General features: G+C 37.1%; 3 protein-coding genes and 1 pseudogene across 4 annotated transcripts; all 4 read left to right on the top strand.

Moving 5' to 3' along the window:
* The first annotated feature begins 4,701 nt into the window (after positions 1-4,701).
* Positions 4,702-5,052, top strand: LOC120090756 (uncharacterized). The gene has a single exon (XM_039048465.1). It carries the CDS (start codon positions 4,702-4,704, stop codon positions 5,050-5,052), a length of 351 nt encoding a protein of 116 aa, XP_038904393.1.
* Positions 5,053-6,281: 1,229 nt separating this feature from the next.
* LOC150032786 (uncharacterized) lies at positions 6,282-7,449 on the top strand. The gene is made up of 5 exons (XM_090307019.1): positions 6,282-6,418; positions 6,605-6,685; positions 6,788-6,929; positions 7,071-7,130; positions 7,210-7,449. The coding sequence occupies exons 1-5, from the start codon at positions 6,282-6,284 to the stop codon at positions 7,447-7,449; spliced, it is 660 nt and encodes a 219-aa protein (XP_090163145.1).
* Positions 7,450-7,606: 157 nt separating this feature from the next.
* On the top strand, positions 7,607-8,332 carry LOC150032787 (secreted RxLR effector protein 161 pseudogene; annotated as a pseudogene).
* A 7,462-nt stretch (positions 8,333-15,794) lies between these two features.
* On the top strand, positions 15,795-17,751 carry LOC120090207 (alpha 1,4-glycosyltransferase family protein). Of its 2 annotated transcripts, XM_039047750.2 has the most exons (2): positions 15,986-17,277; positions 17,573-17,751. In XM_039047750.2, exons 1-2 carry the CDS (start codon positions 16,113-16,115, stop codon positions 17,599-17,601), a joined length of 1,194 nt encoding a protein of 397 aa, XP_038903678.1. In that variant the 5' UTR covers positions 15,986-16,112; the 3' UTR covers positions 17,602-17,751. The 2 variants fall into 2 exon arrangements, with proteins under 2 accessions (XP_090162791.1, XP_038903678.1); XM_090306665.1 differs by lacking the exon at positions 17,573-17,751 and having other exon boundaries at positions 15,795-17,509.
* The last annotated feature ends 626 nt before the right edge of the window (positions 17,752-18,377 follow it).

Below are 18,377 nucleotides of genomic sequence, written 5' to 3' on the forward strand. Positions count from 1 at the left end.
GGTGGATATTGTATCTAGTGCTAAGGAGCATATTGGTGTTGTGTATGCCTCTAATCACGTGAGCGAGAGGAGGAATTTGTGGTCTCAGTTGATTGATGTGTATGCCTCGTGGTAGCTTCTTGGAGTTGTTCTGGGGGATTTTAATGCTATTCATAGTAGTTTGAAGGATTTTGGAGGTTGCCCTAGCTGGAGGGAGATGGAGGAATTTGATGGAACGTTGTTGGAGGCAGATCTGGTTGAGTTGGGTGTGACAAGTAACTAGTTTACTTGGACTAGTAAAATTCAGGGGGATGGTATCTTGCGCCGGTTGGATCGTTGCTTGTCTAATGAGGCGTGGAAGGTAGCTTTTCTCTATTCGGAGGTTAGGGTTGGTTAGTGGGGGATTTCTAATCATAGTCCTCTTCTAGTTTCTACAAATGAAACGAGGAGTAAACCGCCTCCTACGTTTCGCAATTTTTCTCATTGGGTGGAGGCTGGTGGTTTTATTGATACTATCAGGTCAGTGTGGAGAAAGTCTGAGGATGTGTCTCCCATGGTTAGCTTTGTGCAAAATTTAAAGGTAGTGAAGAGGGTGTTACGTGCTTCGTTTGGTAGGCATATCTCTGTGTTATTTGAGGAGGTACGGGTAACTAGGCAGATTATGGATGCTGCTCAGGCTGAGGTGGAGAGGGATCCTCACTCAGAATCAGTATGTGCGGAGGTGGCTCGGGCTACTGAGATGTTATGGTTAGTGGCTAGATTGGAGGAGGCGTCGCTCCGGTAGAAGGCCAGAGTGGGGTGGCTAGAGTTAGATGATATGAACACAACATTCTTCCATCGCTGTGTTCGATCTCGTCGTAGTTGCAGTGGTTTATTTACGGTTGTGGATGCTGAGGGGACTCGCCAGACAGTGCAGATAGAGTGGCAGGGGTAGCAGTTGAGTTCTTTCGAGGTAGTTTGGGGCCTTAGCTGATGGGGTATAGGGATCTTACTACTCAGATTAGGCATATTGTGCAGTTCAGCTGGTCCGAGGAAATTCAGAAGGTCTTATTCTCAATGAAGTCTGAGAAGGCTCTGGGCCCGATGGGTTTTTGATGGATTTTTACAGAGCTGCTTGGAGTGTGGTTGGGGATGATTTTTGTGATGCTGTACTGAACTTTTTTTAGTCCTGTTACCTGTCTGGTGGAGTTAATTCTACTGCTATTACTCTTATCCCAAAGAGACGGGGAGTTGAACGTATGGAGAAGTTTCGTCCTATCTCTTATTGCAATGTTGTGTACAAGTGTATCTCGAGGATCTTAGCTGAAAGATTAAGGTTATGGTGGCCTTCTTTCATCAGTGATAACCAGTTTACGTTTGTTCCTGGTAGGTCAATTTTCGATAACTTTATTGTGTCAGGAGCTTGTGGGGGCCTACAAGGTGGGCAAAGGGAATCTGCATTGTGTGTTAAAGGTAGACCTTTAGAAGGCGTACGATTCAGTCAACCGGGATTTTCTGTTTGGTGTGTTGCTGGCTATAGGTACGCCCCTTCAATTTGTTAGTTGGGTGAGGGCTTGTGTTATGTCACCTACATTCTCTGTGATGATTAATGGTTCCCTTGAGGGGTTTTTTTCCTGGTAGGAATGGGTTGAGGCAGGGGGATCCATTGTCTCCCTTTTTGTTTGTGATGGTGATGGAGGTCTTGTTCAGGTTGTTGAATAAGTCTCCTATGTGGTTTAGGTTCCATGATCGGTGTGAGCGTGTCGGCCTGACTCATTTTGTTTTTGTAGACGATTTGATGATTTTCTGTGCAGCTGAGAGAGATTCTTTGGAGTTTGTGAGGCAGATCTTGGCGGATTTTGCAGGGCTGTCTGGGTTAGTTGCAAATGTTGGGAAGAGTTCCATGTTTGTTTTGGGTGTGGAATCTGGTGAGGCAGAGGAGTTGGCTGCATTTATGGGGTTCTCTCATGGTTCGCAGCCTATTAGGCATCGGGGGTTACCATTATTGGTTGGTCGGCTGAGGGCTGTGGATTGTGTGCCTTTAATACAGAGGATTACAACTCGTATTAGAAGATAGGTAGTGCGGTCTCTCTCTTTTGCTGGAAGGTTGCAACTTGTTAGGTCTGTTTTACAGTCCTTTCAGGTGTTTTGATGTAGCATCTTCGTGTTGCCTGCATGTGTAACTCATGAGGTTGATCGTTTGTTACGTAGTTATTTATGGAAGGGAAGTGCGGTGAGTCGTGGTGATGCACGGGTGGCGTGGGATGAGGTTACTTGCCGTTGGGATAGGGGGGTTTGGGTATGAAACATGTGGCTTCATAAAATCAGGCTGCTATTACGAAGCTGCTCTAGCTTCTTTTAATTAAATTGGGTTCATTATGGGTGGCGTGGGTGGAGGCATATGTTTTGCAGGGGCGGCTTTGTGGGCTGTTCGGAGTGAGGTTGGAAGGTCTTGGTGCTTGAGGACTATCTTGCACTATAGAGATAGATTCAAGCATCTGGTTCATTTGATGGTCGATGATGGACGGTCTTGTTTTGTTTGGTGGGATCCTTGGTTGCCACGGCGTTTCATATGGGTCTACGGTGGTTTATGATGCAGGGAGTAGTTTGGAGGCCAGGTTATCAGAGTTCTTAGATAGTGAGGGAGGTTGAAGGTGGCCTACAGTGTCTTGGGAGTTGCTTGAGATCTAGGGTTTTATTCAGGCAGTGGGGCCTAGGGTGAGGGGGGAGGATTATTGGGTTTGGGAGCCAGGTACTAGTGATTATTTTTCTATCGATAGTGCTTGGGAGAGTTTGCGTCCTCGTCGTCCTAGGGTGTCTTGGGCTAGTATTTTGTGGGCGGGGGATGGTATTCCGCGCCACTTCTTCTGTGCATGGTTAGCTGTGAGGGACAGGTTGGGTATGCAGGAATTGTTGAAGAGCTGGGGTGTGTTGTCAGAGGGGGGATGTCTTCTGTGTGTGGGAGTATAGAGTCTCGGGATCATTTATTTTTTGAGTGTGGGTTTGGGAGAGAGGTGTGGTCTGGTGTGTTGCGTCAGTCAGGTTCGTCGCATTGAGTGGCAGGTTGGGATGAGTTGAGTTGGTTGAGTCGAGTGGGGTCGGGTAAAGGGGTGCGTAGTAAGTTGTTTCATGTATTCTGGTGTGCTTCCATATACTACATCTGTCAGGAACGTAATCGGCGGCTACATAGGGGTGGTCTGAGGTCGGTGTCTGCTTTGTTTCACCTTATGGTCTCTACGGTTCATGCTCGTGTTGCTTCCTAGTGGGTTGATCTTCTTGGTCTTATCTAGCATGTTACAGTTGTTTTTCTTCTTTTTGAACTTGTTGTTGTTCTCTGTTTTGTTGTTGTCCCTTGTTGTGGGATTTTGGTCACTCTTATCTGGCTTTCTCCCTAATATTTGGGGGTTTTTTTACGTTTATGTTTGGTTATGTTCAGGTTTTATCTTGTTAGCTTTGTGTGCGTTTTGTTGCCCTGTCTTTGCTTGTGCTTTGTTGCATTGATGCTTTGATCTCGGGATGTGGGATCCTCCTTGTTGTTGTATAATAATATCATCTATTCTAAAAAAAAAAAGGAAAAAAATTAATCTACCTTGTAATTTTTTTTTAAAAAATGGAAAATGGTTAAACATGTTCCATAACATTAGTTTTCCTGTTGTTAGTGATAACGAAAAACTAACTTGATTTTTTTTTTCCTCCTACACTTCTTTAAACTAGTAAGATAATCATCCTAAAAAATTTAGGAATATAATATTCAATAATTATTTATTATTTGTTTACTAAAATTTAATGAAATCAAATTTAATAATTTGATAATATTAAGAATTAAATGTCAATGTGAGTATAACTCAATAATATTTAACATGTACTACTTTCTTTAAATTATGTTAAGAAAATGCTTTAGGACTGAAACAAGTTCACTCTGTTTAAGTTGATTGTGTCAAAGGTTGTTTCTATTTTTAGGGATTATTTACTTTGTTATTCATGCTCTATAATTGTGGAGCAAGTATAGGACTTTTTGTTAGAAGGTTGTTATGCTAAGCTTTAAATATTGTTATGTTCCTCTTTGTAATGCAGATTTCTGTTGTCTTTGGCTCAACAAGCTTTACTAAATAATTCATTGCTTCAACTTTGCAATAACAGAATCCTTTGTTTTTCTCATATTAAAACAACAATTGGTATTAGAGCCTTATTCTTGAGGGATCTGTGAGCGAGTGTTTTTTGTGTCATGGACATTCAAGCAAGTTCCAATTTTTCTTCAATGTCTCCACCAGTATTTGATGAAGACAACTACTAGGTTTGGATAGTTCATATGAAGGCATATATGGAAGCTTTAGATATTTGGGAAGCTGTGGAAGAGGATTATGAAATTCCTGACCTCCTAAATAATCCTACCATGACACAGATTAAATTGCATAAGGAGAAAAAGATAAGGAAATCCAAGGCAACGACTTGTTTGTTTGTTGCAGTCTCATCTACTATATTCACTTGGATTATGACTCTAAAATCAACATATGAGATATGGAAGTATCTCAAGTTAGAGTATGGGGGATAGGGGTGGAAACGGTTCGGTTTGGTGGTCAAACCGAACTGAACCAATTTATTGGTTCAAATCGAATCGAACCGCATATATGCGGTTCAGTTCGATTTAAAATTTGGTTTTGACATTTTTAAAAAATTCGCATTTTTCGGTTTCACTGAGTTTTCGGTTCGATTTTTAGAAACGGTTTGGTTTTTGTGGTTTGAATGACCACCCCTAATGAGGAAGATGCAAGAATCAAAGGAATGTGTGTGCTAAATTTGATTCGAGAATTTAAGTTGGAGAGGATGAAGGAAACAAAATCAATTAAAGAGTATTCTGATAGGTTATTGGGCATAGCAAACCGAATCAGATTACTTGGTTCTACATTTAAGGACTCAAGAATTGTTGAAAAGAATCTTGTAACAGTGCCTGAAAAATTTAAGACATCTATTTCAACCTTAGAAAATACCAAGGATCTAACTCAAATTACTCTTGTAGAAATTCTCAATGCTTTACAAGCACAGGAGCAAAGAAGAGCTATAAGGCTAGAAGGTGTTGTTGAAGGAGTCGTGTAAGCCAAACATGAGAATGCAAGGAACAACAAGAAGAATCAAAACCTTAATGGAGAATCCTCAGCCAACAACAAAGTAAAATTTAAAAAGGGGTCATATCCTCCATGTCAACATTGCAATAGAAAGTGTCATCCTCCTTTCAAATGTTGGAGAAGACCAGACGCCAAGTGCACCAAATGTAACCAAATGGGGCATGAAGCTGTAATTTACAGGAGCAAGAATCAACAGCAAGGGGAAGAGGCTAAGATTGTTGATCAGGAGGAAGAGGAGAAAGATCAATTGTTTGTGGCTACATGTTTCATGGGTAGTGAATCAAACAAAAATTGGCTAATTGACAATGGCTGCACCAATCATATGACTTATGACAAGGAATTGTTTAGAGATTTGAAGCCAACTAACATCACCAAAGAAAGAATCGGCAATGGGGATTACATCTCTGTCAAAGGAAAAGACACTATTGTGATTACAAGCTATACAAGTACAAAACATATACAAGATGTTCTCTTTATTCCCAACATTAACCATAATTTGTTGAGTGTGGGTCAACTTATTGAAAAAGGCTTTAAAGTTACTTTTGAAGATAAATATTGTTTGATTAAGAATGCAGCTAATCAGGAAATTTCAAATTTAAAATGAAAGGAAAGAGTTTCTCACTCAATCCTTTAGAGAAGGAACAATCTGTTTTTCTTCTCAAGGAAGATGTCACACAAATTTGGCACAAGAGAGAGTTGGACACTATCATCATCAAGGTTTGCTGCAACTAAAAGAAAAGAAGCTAGCACTTGATGTTCTCAAGCTTGGTAATGCAATCTCAAGCTATTAAGCATGTCAATTTGGAAAACTAAACAGGAAGCCATTCCCGAAGTCAACCTGGAGAGCCACTTGCAAGTTGCAGCTCATCCACACAAATGTTGTAGGACCGCAAAGAACACCTTCTTTAAAAGGTAGTCTCTATTATATTGCCTTTATTGATGACTTTGCCTGAATGTGCTGGATTTTTTTTTTTTTTTTTAAAGTTTAAATCAGAAGTAGCTCAAGTTTTTTGGAAATTCAAAGTAAGAGTTGAGAATGAAAGTGGCTGCAAAATTAAAATTGTAAGATCCGACAATGGGAAGGAGTACACTTCGGCAGAATTTGACAAGTTTTGTGAAAATTCCGGCATAGAGCATCAACTTACAGCCCCTTACACACCTCAATAAAATGGAGTTAATGAGAGAAGAAATAGATAAATCATGGAGATGTCAAGATGCATGTTGCATGAGAAAAATCTGCCAAAGAAGTTTTGGGCAGAGGCAGCAAATACGGCTGTGTTTCTTCAGAACAGGCTTCCGACAAAGGCAGTGAAGGAACAAACACCATTTGAGGCTTGGTATGGCTACAAACCCTCGTTGAAATTTCTTAGAGTATTTGGTTGCTTGTGTTTTACTCATATTCCATAGAGCAAGCATGACAAGCTTGATAGGAGAGCTTTATCAGGTATTTTTATAGGCTATAGTACTGTCATCAAGGCCTATAAAATTTTCCAGCCACAAACTGGAAATATTATTGTTAATAGGGACGTCCACTTCCTGGAGGATGAAGAGTGGAGCTGGGATGAAACAAAAAAGAAGGATCAGAATATAACAGAGAAACTCAAGTTCTCTGGTTCAAGCATCAAAGAAGAAGAAGATTAGCAAAATGAGACAGTGGATGATGTGTCTGTGAGAGGAACAAGGTTACTCTTAGATGTTTATGAAAGATGCAATGTTGCTGTGTGTGAACCCGCTGACTATGTAGAAGCAAAAAAGGATCAAAGGTTGATGGATGTAATGGAGGAGGAGATGTCAATGATAGAGAAGAACGAGACTTGGATTCTTGTAGATAGACCTCAAGGCAGGAAGGTAATTGGGGGTGAAGTGGGTGTTTAGAACCAAGCTTAATACCGATGGCTCGATCAACAAACACAAAGCCAGACTTGTGGTTAAAGGGTATGCTCAAATCTTTGGTGTCGATTACTCTGACACTTTTGCTCCTATTGCTAGATTAGACACAATCAGGTTACTGTTTGCAATAGCTGCACAAAAGGCCTGGAAAGTTTTCCAGTTGGATGTCAAATCAACTTTTTTAAATGGTGTCCTACAGGAAGAAATTTATATTAAATAACCCCAAGGATTTGTGAAGGAAGATGAAGGAGATAAGGTTTATCTTCTCAAGAAGGCTTTCTATGGATTAAAACAAGCTCCAAGAGCTTGGTACAGCAAAATTGATGAATATTTGCTAAACTTGAGTTTTGTGAAAAGTCTATCAGAAACAACCTTGTATGTTAAGTGCAATGGTACTGACATTCTTATGGTTTCATTGTTTATTGATGACTTACTGGTTATAGAAAACAACACAGATCATATTCAGAATTTCAAATAAGAGATGATGAAGACGTTTGAAATGACAGATCTGGGGTTTATGTCATACTTCCTTGGCATGGAGATTAAGTAAGAGAAAGATGAAGTTTTCATATGCCAGAAAAAATATGTAAAGGAAATACTGAAGAAGTTTCAAATGGATGAATGCAATAACTCCAATGAATCAAAAGGAGAAGCTATGCAAAGAAGATGGTGCTGTCAAAGTTGATGAAGGATATTTTAGAAGTTCGATTGGTTGCTTGATGTATCTCACAGCAACAAGGCCAGACATTTTGAATGTTGTAAGTATTTTGTCTCGATTTATGCATTGTGCAAGCGAATTACATCTCAAGGCTGCCAAAAGAGTGATACGATATGTAAAAGGCACAAGTGATTTTGGTATCAAGTTCACAAGAAGCAAGAAGTTCAAGCTGGTTGGTTTTTCTGACAGTGACTGGGGAGGTTCCATTGATGATATGAAGAGCACTTCAGGCTATTGTTTTACTCTTGGCTCTAGTGTTTTCTCATGGAGCTCAAAGAAGCAAGAAACTGTAGCCCAATCCACTATCGAAGTAAAGTTTATTGCTGCAACAGCTACTGTTAATCAAGCTTTATGGCTAAGAAAATTTTTATTTAACCTTGATTTTGAGCACAAAGAAAGCATAGAGATTCTTGTTGACAACCAAGCTGCTATTGCTATCTTTCACTCTCATAATCCTATGTTTCATGGAAAGACTAAACATTTTAACATCAAGTTATTTTTCTTAAGGGAAGTACAGAAACATGGAGATGTAACTCTTGTCTACTACAAAACAGAAAATCAATTTGCAGATATTTTAACAAAACCATTGTCTGCTTGCAAGTTTGAGTTTCTAAGGTCAAGACTTGGTATTTGTAGCTCCTAAAGTAAGAAGGAGTGTTAAGAAAATACTTTAGGACTGAAACAAGTCCACCCTGTTTAAGTTGATTGTGTCAAAGGTTGTTCCTATTTTTAGGGATTAGTTACTTTGTTATTCATGCATTATAATTGTGGAGCAAGTATAGAACTTTTTGTTAGAGGGTTGTTATGTTAAGTTTTAAATATTGTTATGTTCTTCTTTGTAATACAGATTTCTATTGTTTTTGGCTCAACAAGCTTTACTAAATCATTCATTGTTTCAACTTTGCAATGACATAATCCTTTGTTTTTCTCATATTAAAATTTCAAAGATTCAAATTTTCCTTCCTCCCTTTATTGTACTTAAAGAGAAAAAGGAAACAAATGTAAAATCCTTCCTCGTTGAAACTGCAAACTGCTTGATGAAAAATCAAACTTATTGATTGATAAAAGAGAAAGGAATCGATTTGTTGTATGCCCGCAACGGAACAACAGCACTATTTCAATATTGATGCTCTGTTCTCTGGATCGCATGACACCTCCCTTTGTTGTACTTGAGAAAAAATATTAAGAATTCAATAAATATTGTCGTAAAGAAGATAACTTAACAAATATATTTACTAAACTTGCTTAATACCGAACATAAACAATATTTCTCTGTCTCCTATTTTCTTTCCGTGACATTTTTTAGGGTGATTATGAAATGCTTAATCTTAAATCGTCAATTGACCCAAAAACTTGAACTTATAGATAAAGACAAATTTAATATCATATCATCTAACACTCTTTCTTACTTGTTAGCTTGAAATATGAAGAAGACCGAACAAATGAAAATCAACATCAATTGAAGAGGAAATCACATTTGATGGTGTATGAACACATGACCTCCTAAATCACCTGTTCTATACTATCTTAAATCATTAATTGATCTAAAAACCTAAACTTGTGAATGAAGATAAATTTAATATTATAATTCATACACTTAAAATCAATTTTGTCATTTTCAAAATCATTAGAAAAATCTCTTTCATCATTCAATATCAATTCTATAGAATAAAAAACGTGTTTAAAAGTATAAAATTAAATATTAAATTAATTTTGAAGGATTAAAAATGTGTTTTAAAATAGATCTTATAATAGTGATTTTAATTCTTCTAAAATTATTTAGAAATATGTACGATAATTCCATCCTCACTCCCCCTCCATCTCTCATCATCAAATTCAAGAGGGGGAGACGGAAGGTGGGTTGAGAGATAGAGAGAAATTTGGCGGAATATGTGTGGCTAAGGTTAACTGTCATTTGAAGTAAACTAATTAAATAGCATTTATTTAATCATTACCAAAATAAATTAAATAAAACTCATAGGTTTGGTCTTATCGCATCAACGTAAAATACCTACATACATGTATATTATGTTTAGTTGAGTCAGCTTCTCTTCAGTGTAGCTAAAAACATGAAAGTGGGTATTTTTAACGTTATCGAAATAAATAAAATTAGGTTAAATACTATACTAATTTTGCCAATGTATTTTGTTCTATTTTGATCATATATTTTTAATTGTTTAATTTTAAGTAAAAATATATTTTAATAGTATCCTACGTTGTATGAAAATTACTACTACTATTTAGCTAATTTCCTTAATAATAATAATAATAATAATAATAATAATTTAAAAAGAAAAACAAAAAAAACGTTAAATGACTAAATTTAAGATTTGTTGAAAGTATAAGAACTAATGTTAAAATTTATTAAAAACATATTATATAAAGACTAAAATTAAACAATTGAAAGTATAAGAGTAAATGAATTTTAACCAAAGTTGCAGATTTTGATATATGAGGATTAAATTAAAACATCGATGAAAAACTAAGTATATATGTAATCTCCTAATCCTATTTTACTAGTTAATTACATTTAAGTTCCTTTAGTTATGTGTTAATTATCCTAATTATGTGTATAAGTTCTTGTAAGTATGTGATTATAATGTTTGTAGTAGTTGAAAAATTATAGAAGTTATAATGAGTATGCGTGTGAGGTAGAGATGGGGAAAAATTTCTAAGTCTTGAGATGAGGTGCTCTCGGGTAGCAAAGAGCAGCCAACACTTATGGGAAAGCTAAGACAAGTGAGGAACGCATAGGTGTTTATGGGCTTAAGAACCTAAGGGTGGAAAATTGATTAAGTGTAACAGAGGTATGCGTCAAGGGCTTAGAGGTCAGTGAAGGCCTAGGATGGATAGTAGTTGGGCAATTGAGGTTGTCTAAGTGAACGCATGGTAGTCGAGGAGTGTTGAGGCATGCTAAAGGTAAAGGATGCGATGTTAGTCGTGGTATGTGTTGGTCGAGGCCGAACGTTAGCAGGAATACGAGCCTGGGCGTTGGTAAGAGACTTAAGCATTCAATTTAAACACTAAATTAGTAGACTACGTGGCATGCTTAGAGGCCTTAAAGATGGGTTAAGTATGGCAACTATCATTTTAAGAAACTTAATAACCATGCAAATTTAGTATTAAAGGAAATTTTGAATGGATATGCTTGGTTTTGCCATTTTACGTGAGCTAAGGTAGGAGAATATCTGTCAACTTAAGTTTGGAGTTTGAAGGAGTTGAGACAAAGTTGCCAAAGAGGAATTTCTATGGATTTGACTATAAGTTGAAGTATTTCTTCAAGCATTTGAGAATCTAAGGCCATATGGACGAGTTGTAAGAATTGGTGAATTCCAAGCTCGGGGCAAAGGAACCAGAAGCTGGAATTCTAAGGTAATGTAGTTGAGATGTTTAGGAATAAGTTCTTAGAAGGAAGTTTCATGAGATTGTATCTGGAATTTAAGTTCTTCAAATTGAAAGTGCAATATGAAATTTTGATTGGATGAACAAGCAGGCAGTTATAACCCACGCATAAGCAAGCAAATGTAAGCATGGGCAAGTGATCGTCACATAGGTGAAGCCATCACGCTTTGATACCTAAGAGTATCTTGTGCGAGCTACCACACACACTAGTTGGTTGCAAGGTAAAAGTTCGTTTAAGTGTATTTATGCGCTAAATACATTATACTGAGGATGCGTCGAGTAGGAAAAGAAATGAAATGATGTGTTGAACTAGATTTGAGGCTTATTATGCATTACCTTGAATAATAAATTAAGCTCGAGAGAAAGCTAAGACGTTAACAAAGGCTCTTATTATTTTTACAGGACAGATGCATATAGGGGAGGCATACAGTCCTTTAAGGAAGTAACCCAAAGACTGTGAGTGACTAATTTTCAAAATATTTGATAAGTATTTTACTTATGAATTTCTAACACATAATCAGATTTATCTTGATCTTTCCAACACATAGTTTCTTTAATCGTGATGTTTCAACGCATGCTTTAAGTAAAGGGAGGCGAGCATGAATGCATGTTAATGGTTTAAAGACCGCTTTACATATAATTTCCATGTGTTCCACTTGTGTTTTATACCATGACTTAGCATTTAAAATGAGCTATTTACTGATTCCCTTAAGCATGATGATGAATATGATGCTTATGATGTTAACATGCATATTTGCTATGTACAACCTACTCTTGAGTATTTGGTACCGAAGGTATGGTAAGGTATCCAAATATGTGACGATCCTTGCTACCAAAGTTATGCTAAGGTAAGTGAGATCATATCTTGTTCTACATGCACGTAAGATCTATGTTATTGACGTTGATGAGATCGAGCAAAAGAGCTCTCTTCTCAATTAAGGTTATTAGGGATCGAGCAAAAAGTCTCCCCCCCATGTTCATGCAAGAGAGTAGAAGAATTTTACAAGGAATGTTAATGAGTTTTAGTCCAAGATTTACATGCTATGATTTTATATTTTTAAATTCTTGATTCTGAACCTTAGAATGTGATGTAAATGTTTTGTTATAAACACGTTTATATCATGAGTTAATGAAAGCATGTTTCCTTTAAAGAAGTCACTTTACAGGCATTTAAAGCTCATCATTTTTAATTTTTTCCTCCCTAAGTAGCAGTCTGTTGGGGTTGATGCCCTAAAGTCTCGTGCCCTGTAGTTTGTAAACAGCTTGTACGAAAGCTTGTGTTGTATAATATATGATATTTTACTTCACATCTTGTATTTTGCTCAGCTGCATGTTTTATTTTCTTTACCACAAACCAATAAACATAAAATTCCTAGTTATCTGTATGTAACTTAAGTATGTATGTGGTAACATACAAGTGGATCATGTCTTGAGTGATAACCAAAATGGTCTGTAGTGTATGGATATAGGAGGGAAACCTTATCCTGGTAACGCTACGAATGCGGCTCGCTTTGTGGAATGGTCATAAGTGCTGTGACTTGTCACAGATGGTCTGATCCTGATCATTCGTGTTGGGAACATGCAAGTAGGGGCGTTCTATACAAAGAGTTTGTATAAAACCTGACCAAGAAGTGTTAACGTCTCGTTATATAATACTGTTCATGACAGAGACTTCACTTCACTAGGATGAACATAGGTAACATGACCTCAATCCTGAGTGAGTTGGGAACTCCTGCCATTGAGGGAGGTTCTTTGATTTGTATGGGTATGAGTGGTCAGGTCGTCGATTCAAACCAACCATTTTGGGGATTTGTCTGATTTGGGAGTTGGAAACTCAGCTACAGAAGATGGAATTCACTCCTTCCTCGAAGCAGGGGTAAGTAGATAAATAGCTCCCTTAAGGGCTGATTTCGGGGCTTGAACAATGTGGCGCCACACACCTTCTCTTGGCCTGAGAGGTGTTCACACATAGTTGGACTATGTTGTATTGTTTATTAGAGGAATCAGTGGTACTTAATGAGTGAGATGTAACTATAGGGGCAAAACGATAAATTGGCTCAACTGTACTTACGAACATCTGTGGGTCATGATTGGTTATATCCGATGGACACAGAAATATATTTATTGTAAGAAGAGTTCAGCTGTTGGTCTTTAGTGAAATGTCTGACAATTAACAGATGGTGGATATGGTGGCTAAAGAGTTTTGTCATCTATTCATGGACCATTGGAGCTTCGAGCCACAGGTCCATTAGGTCTCCTGGGTAGCTTAGATAAAGTTGAGAATTAGTATTTCGGTTTATTTGAAATGTTCAAATTGACAAGAGGAAGTTCGATTATATATGATATAATTGGACTAGTTAATTATATATGATATAATTGACTAAATGTATGAGATACATTATTTTGAAGAAAATTAGATATAAATATGATTTATATCAAGTAGAGGAGAAATTACTATAGTAGATATGTGATATCAAACTATAGGGTAAGAATATAATATAATTATATTTATTAATTATTTAATTGGTTAATTATATGATAATTGGCATAAAATTTCTCTCGAATGTGCGTTAGTGGGAGCAGTCGCGTCGGTTATTGTAACCAAAGAATAAAATGAAATTTTGTTTCATTTTGCAAAAGTTCGAAAAGTTAAAAAAATTTGGCATCGGTGTGGAAACGTAAACGATCGCATAAGTCGAGAGCCTATACGATAGTCACTTAGCACCTAAACGATCACACATCTCACGCCTAAACGATCGCACGCTAGTCCTTAAACGATCGCTTGTTTTCTAAACGATCGTCCACCTTTTACTAAATGATCGCTTAGTAAAACCTACACGATCGTGTAGCTTTTTCTAAACGATAAGCATTTAGCTATACGATAGCTTCCTTTTCTCTCCCACTTGTTTATCATCTACACGATTAATTCTTCCTCCTACCTCTACCAAACTCACCAAAGACCACACTTTGGGTTCTCACTCCGAGAATACCAAGGGCTCCATTTTGGTGATGTCGTCCCCACTGCGTTCACTTGTTTGTGATAGTTCGTGTTGCTGTCGTTTGTGTAGACGTTCGTGCTGCTGCAGCTGACGCATTTATTGGGCGATAGAGATCGCGTAGAGGTCTTCCGCTGCGTTGAGTTCCAAAGCTTGAAGAGTATCTTCAACTAGTATGAAAACTCTCTCCCTTTGTTCTTTAGTGTTCGAAGCATGCCTTTAATTACTGTTTGTTTGCATAACTGTATGTTAGAATGTATATGTTGTATTTCGGTCACAGTGAAATCGGAAAGATCCGAATGTACTCATGGATGCTCTTCGTTAAGAGATCCTTCACGGTCAACATCCCGAAGCCTAGCGGTTCAGCCAGTCAATCACTACTCAAGAATCATAGGAGGCTTGATTTTTAGGTGGTCCATTAAGTCTTGTTAAAACCCTAGTTTTATATGTACATGTCATGGGAAATAGGATAGAGCTAATATTGAACTATTGTTGTAAATAGGTCTGGTGTTGGAGTTGATACTCTGAAAAGTAATAGTCAATATGCTTTAGGTTGTTGTTGTAATTGTGTGTTAAGTTCTGGATAATTATAAACTACTAGCCAAGTTTAACAGAAGCCAATGACACAAGTTTATAGAAGTATGTTGGGCAATAGTTGTCATAAGAAGGTTGGTAACTGCTGCTTTCACATCTCTTCTCGGATTAAGAGGGTAATATGAAAAGGGGTGTGACAATATATCTCAATAAACTCGCCCATAATATTATCAATAAAATATTTCATAACATATTAGCTTCACAAAAATTAAAAAAAAAAAAAAATATTTTTTAATGAAAATTAACAACTTAATTTGAAACTATAAACCTACCCAAAAATAAAATAAAAATATTTTTAAGAATTCATTTTTAGACTATTAAATCTTATCCACTACAATTTCTTAAATGAAACTAATACTGGAAGCTTGATAGATAAAATTCTATATAATTGAAATAAGTACTATTCTTCCTATTTTAATCAGAATAATATTTCTTCCTACCTCATTGCTTGAAGAAACGATTTTTTGTAGATGAAACAACATACCTTATTGTGATTCCTCTAAGCTATACCACATGATAAGCAATACCTTACCCGCAGAAAAACAGAAATAACCAAGTAAATGAACCTGCAAGTTGTATGCTTAAGTTTTTTTTTTTTTTGTTTGTGAGTGTCCGGACTAGCTTATGCGCATCTTGACTAATCTCACTAATCTTGTCTAACCCTACAATATTTTAATGTCAAGAGAACTCGTAGATTATTAAATCTTATGTAGATGGTTACCATGGATTTAACTCATAACCTCTTAACCATTTATCAAGGTCATGTCTCCCTATTTATCACTAGACCGACTCGAGATGGTTAGTCGTATGCTTAATATTTAATACGCAATTGGCTTTTAGTTGCACAAAACTTGGGCAATTTGGACAATAACAGAAGCTGATGTATATCTATCATCCCTTCTCGTTTAATTCCTGCGGCTATCATTCCTTAATTTAATGTTCTATGCTTTCATCTTGCCCATATGTGCCATTATGATAAACCTAACTTTCCCTCTCCCGTTTTCACCTTTTGAAATGCAATTACGAAACTTTTAGCAGCGGGTCAACCCGGTTCAACCCACCCTGAACTATAGTAGCTGCGTTATTTCATGATGTGAAAGGCTTCCACGGAAAGAAAAATGTTGACACAATGCTTTCATCCTCGACCGTTCGATCTTTGTAACTAAAGCACAGCCTTTGTGATAAACATTCATTCGTCACTGTTCTTAAGAATTTGGATTTGACTTTTTCAATTCCATTTCCTTCCGTGGACTTTACGAAAATCTGACCAACCTCAACCCGCAGACCAAGCAAGCGCCTGAATAAATTAATAGTGTCTTCCATTGGTGTAATCGCCAACTAATTTCCCCTAATTATGAGTTTATTGAAATAGCTTCATTTTGCATACCTCGATGAAGACTTCACTTTTTGTGGGAGAACCACCTGGGAGAAATGTCTGAAAGGTGTGCTATATCACCCATATTGCCTACCATCCTGTTTGCTGCCATCATCTTCCTTGTATGTGGAGATGGCATAATCTACAAAGTATCAATTCGAACAGTATCCATAGATGAGAAAAGAAATTCAAACTCAACAATTAAGTGCATATCACAACTGCAAATTAAGCCAACCTTAGTTGGAGAGCCACTGCAGTCCTCACCAGAAAACAGAGATGATGATGATAGTGAAACTTTTGATTCTTTAGTAGTTCCATCGAATCTTTCAGCAAAAGAAGCAAGAATTGATTGGTTTATGAAGCACCTTCCTGACTTTCGAATTTTGCAGTCAAACAACTTGACGCAGCAGTTTCATAATCGACTTCTGGAGTTTCTCAGCCATGAGTGTGGGACACAATTCTTCATGACATGGGTATCTCCAGCAAGGTCTTTCAGGGAAAGAGAACTGATGGCAGCAGAAAGTGTTTTTAAGTCTCATCCCCGCGGATGCTTAACTATTCTATCAAGAACGCTGGATTCAGAAAGAGGCTGCAAGATTCTTAAACCTCTACTTGATCATGGGTTTAAAATTCAGGCAATCACACCGGACTTGCCTTTTCTATTCAAAAGCACTCCGGTTGAGGCTTGGTTTGATGAGATGAAGAGTGGAAAAAAGGACCCTGGTCAGATTCCATTAGCTCAGAATCTATCTAACCTAATGAGACTTGCAGTTTTATACAAGTATGGAGGTGTTTATATAGATACAGATTTCATTGTTTTGAAGTCTTTCATGGGGTTAAAGAACGCTATTGGTGCACAAAGTATTGATCCGGTATCTAAGAACTGGACAATACTGAATAACGCTGTTCTTGTTTTTGATAAGAAGCATCCACTTCTAGAGAAATTCATGGAAAATTTTGCATCAAATTTTGATGGGAACAGATGGGGATATAATGGACCTTTTCTGGTCTCCAGAGTAATAGCAAAGGTAACAGGAGCCAGAGCTAGACCTGGTTTCAACGTCACTGTATTGCCACCAGCAGCGTTCTACCCAGTGGACTGGATTAAGATTGGTGAGCTTTTTAAGAAGCCAGAAAACAGAGCTGCCGCAAGCTGGGCAAAAGCAAAACTAGCTCAGCTAAATAACGAGACTTATGGAATTCACCTATGGAACAAGCAGAGTAAGAGTTATATAATTCAAAAAGGAAGTGTCATAGAAAGATTATTCGCTGACCATTGCATCATTTGCAGCTATACTTAGAATTAAGGAAAGCTCTACGAGAAGAAATGTAAAAATGTATGAAAAACTACAATTTATTTATTATACTAACACTGAAAACCTTCAGCAAGATTGAAGTGAACCATTTTCCTTCTAATAATCATAATGAGATCATGACCTAATCTGTTCTCCCAGATGTGAAATTCCCTAAATTATAGCTTTCTTAGATTCTGATTTGTTCTTTTTTCTCTTTCAAGAATGCACTTACTCCAAGGCTAACCTTTGAAGGTATCAAGGATTTTACCCAGAGGTATTACTCAAAGGCCATTGACCTTAGTAAACGAGACTACAACTCTGGAGGCTCTATACTGTAGCTTCTCTTTGCTAGGTGTTTTAAGAGTTTGGATCTTCTCCATTGTATTCATTTACTAATTTTCTATATTGTCATGATTAGAAATATTATTCTCTGATAGTAGAAAAATAGTAAACTGTACTTTAAAGGGCAGCAGGTATCATGTTTAGATGATTAATCTATCAGAAGTGGACATTAGAGACAAGTTTTATAGCTATCCGGCACAATATTCCATCCCCAAATAAATCTAACTAGTCTCCAAGCTCTATGGATTCTTAAGGCCACTTCACCATTATAAAATTCCCAATGTCCTTTGCCAATTAATCAATTGTGGAAGCTAAAGAATTGAATCAGTTGGTTCAACCATGCAAGCAAATGCAACAGGAACAAGTAAAATCATATCAAATTAACTAGTACTGACGTTAAATATTGCTTAACTAGAGAATAAAGACTCGTCAAAATCAATGTCAACAAACTCTGGCCTAAACGCCTCGCCTGCCAACGAACTTATGCATTAGAAAAAACAAAAGTCCTTGTGGCCCAAAAACTATAATTAATTTAGGAAAGCGACACGAAAACAAATATAAACAACAAATGGGCGTAAATTTCCATACCATTAATTAAATTGCTTTCCCTGACTGCTATCCCATCGCCTCTACCACAAGATAATGAGACGCAAGTAAACGAAAACTAAGAAAAAAAGAGAATGA

This window comes from Benincasa hispida, chromosome 11, assembly GCF_027475165.1.
Source record: "Benincasa hispida cultivar pf3 chromosome 11, pf3_genome.v1.1, whole genome shotgun sequence".
In the NCBI taxonomy this organism is placed as follows: Eukaryota; Viridiplantae; Streptophyta; class Magnoliopsida; order Cucurbitales; family Cucurbitaceae; genus Benincasa; species Benincasa hispida.

Excerpts from the sequence above, each read along its gene's own strand:
- LOC120090756 (XM_039048465.1), top strand. The coding sequence starts at position 4,702 with ATGACCACCCCTAATGAGGAAGATGCAAGAATCAAAGGAATGTGTGTG.
- LOC150032786 (XM_090307019.1), top strand. The coding sequence starts at position 6,282 with ATGGAGATGTCAAGATGCATGTTGCATGAGAAAAATCTGCCAAAGAAG. Across the intron at positions 6,686-6,787 it reads AATATAACAGAGAAACTCAA|ATGCAATGTTGCTGTGTGTG; the intron begins GTTCTCTGGTTC and ends TGTTTATGAAAG. Across the intron at positions 7,131-7,209 it reads AAGGCCTGGAAAGTTTTCCA|GAAGATGAAGGAGATAAGGT; the intron begins GTTGGATGTCAA and ends GGATTTGTGAAG.
- LOC120090207 (XM_090306665.1), top strand. The coding sequence starts at position 16,113 with ATGTCTGAAAGGTGTGCTATATCACCCATATTGCCTACCATCCTGTTT.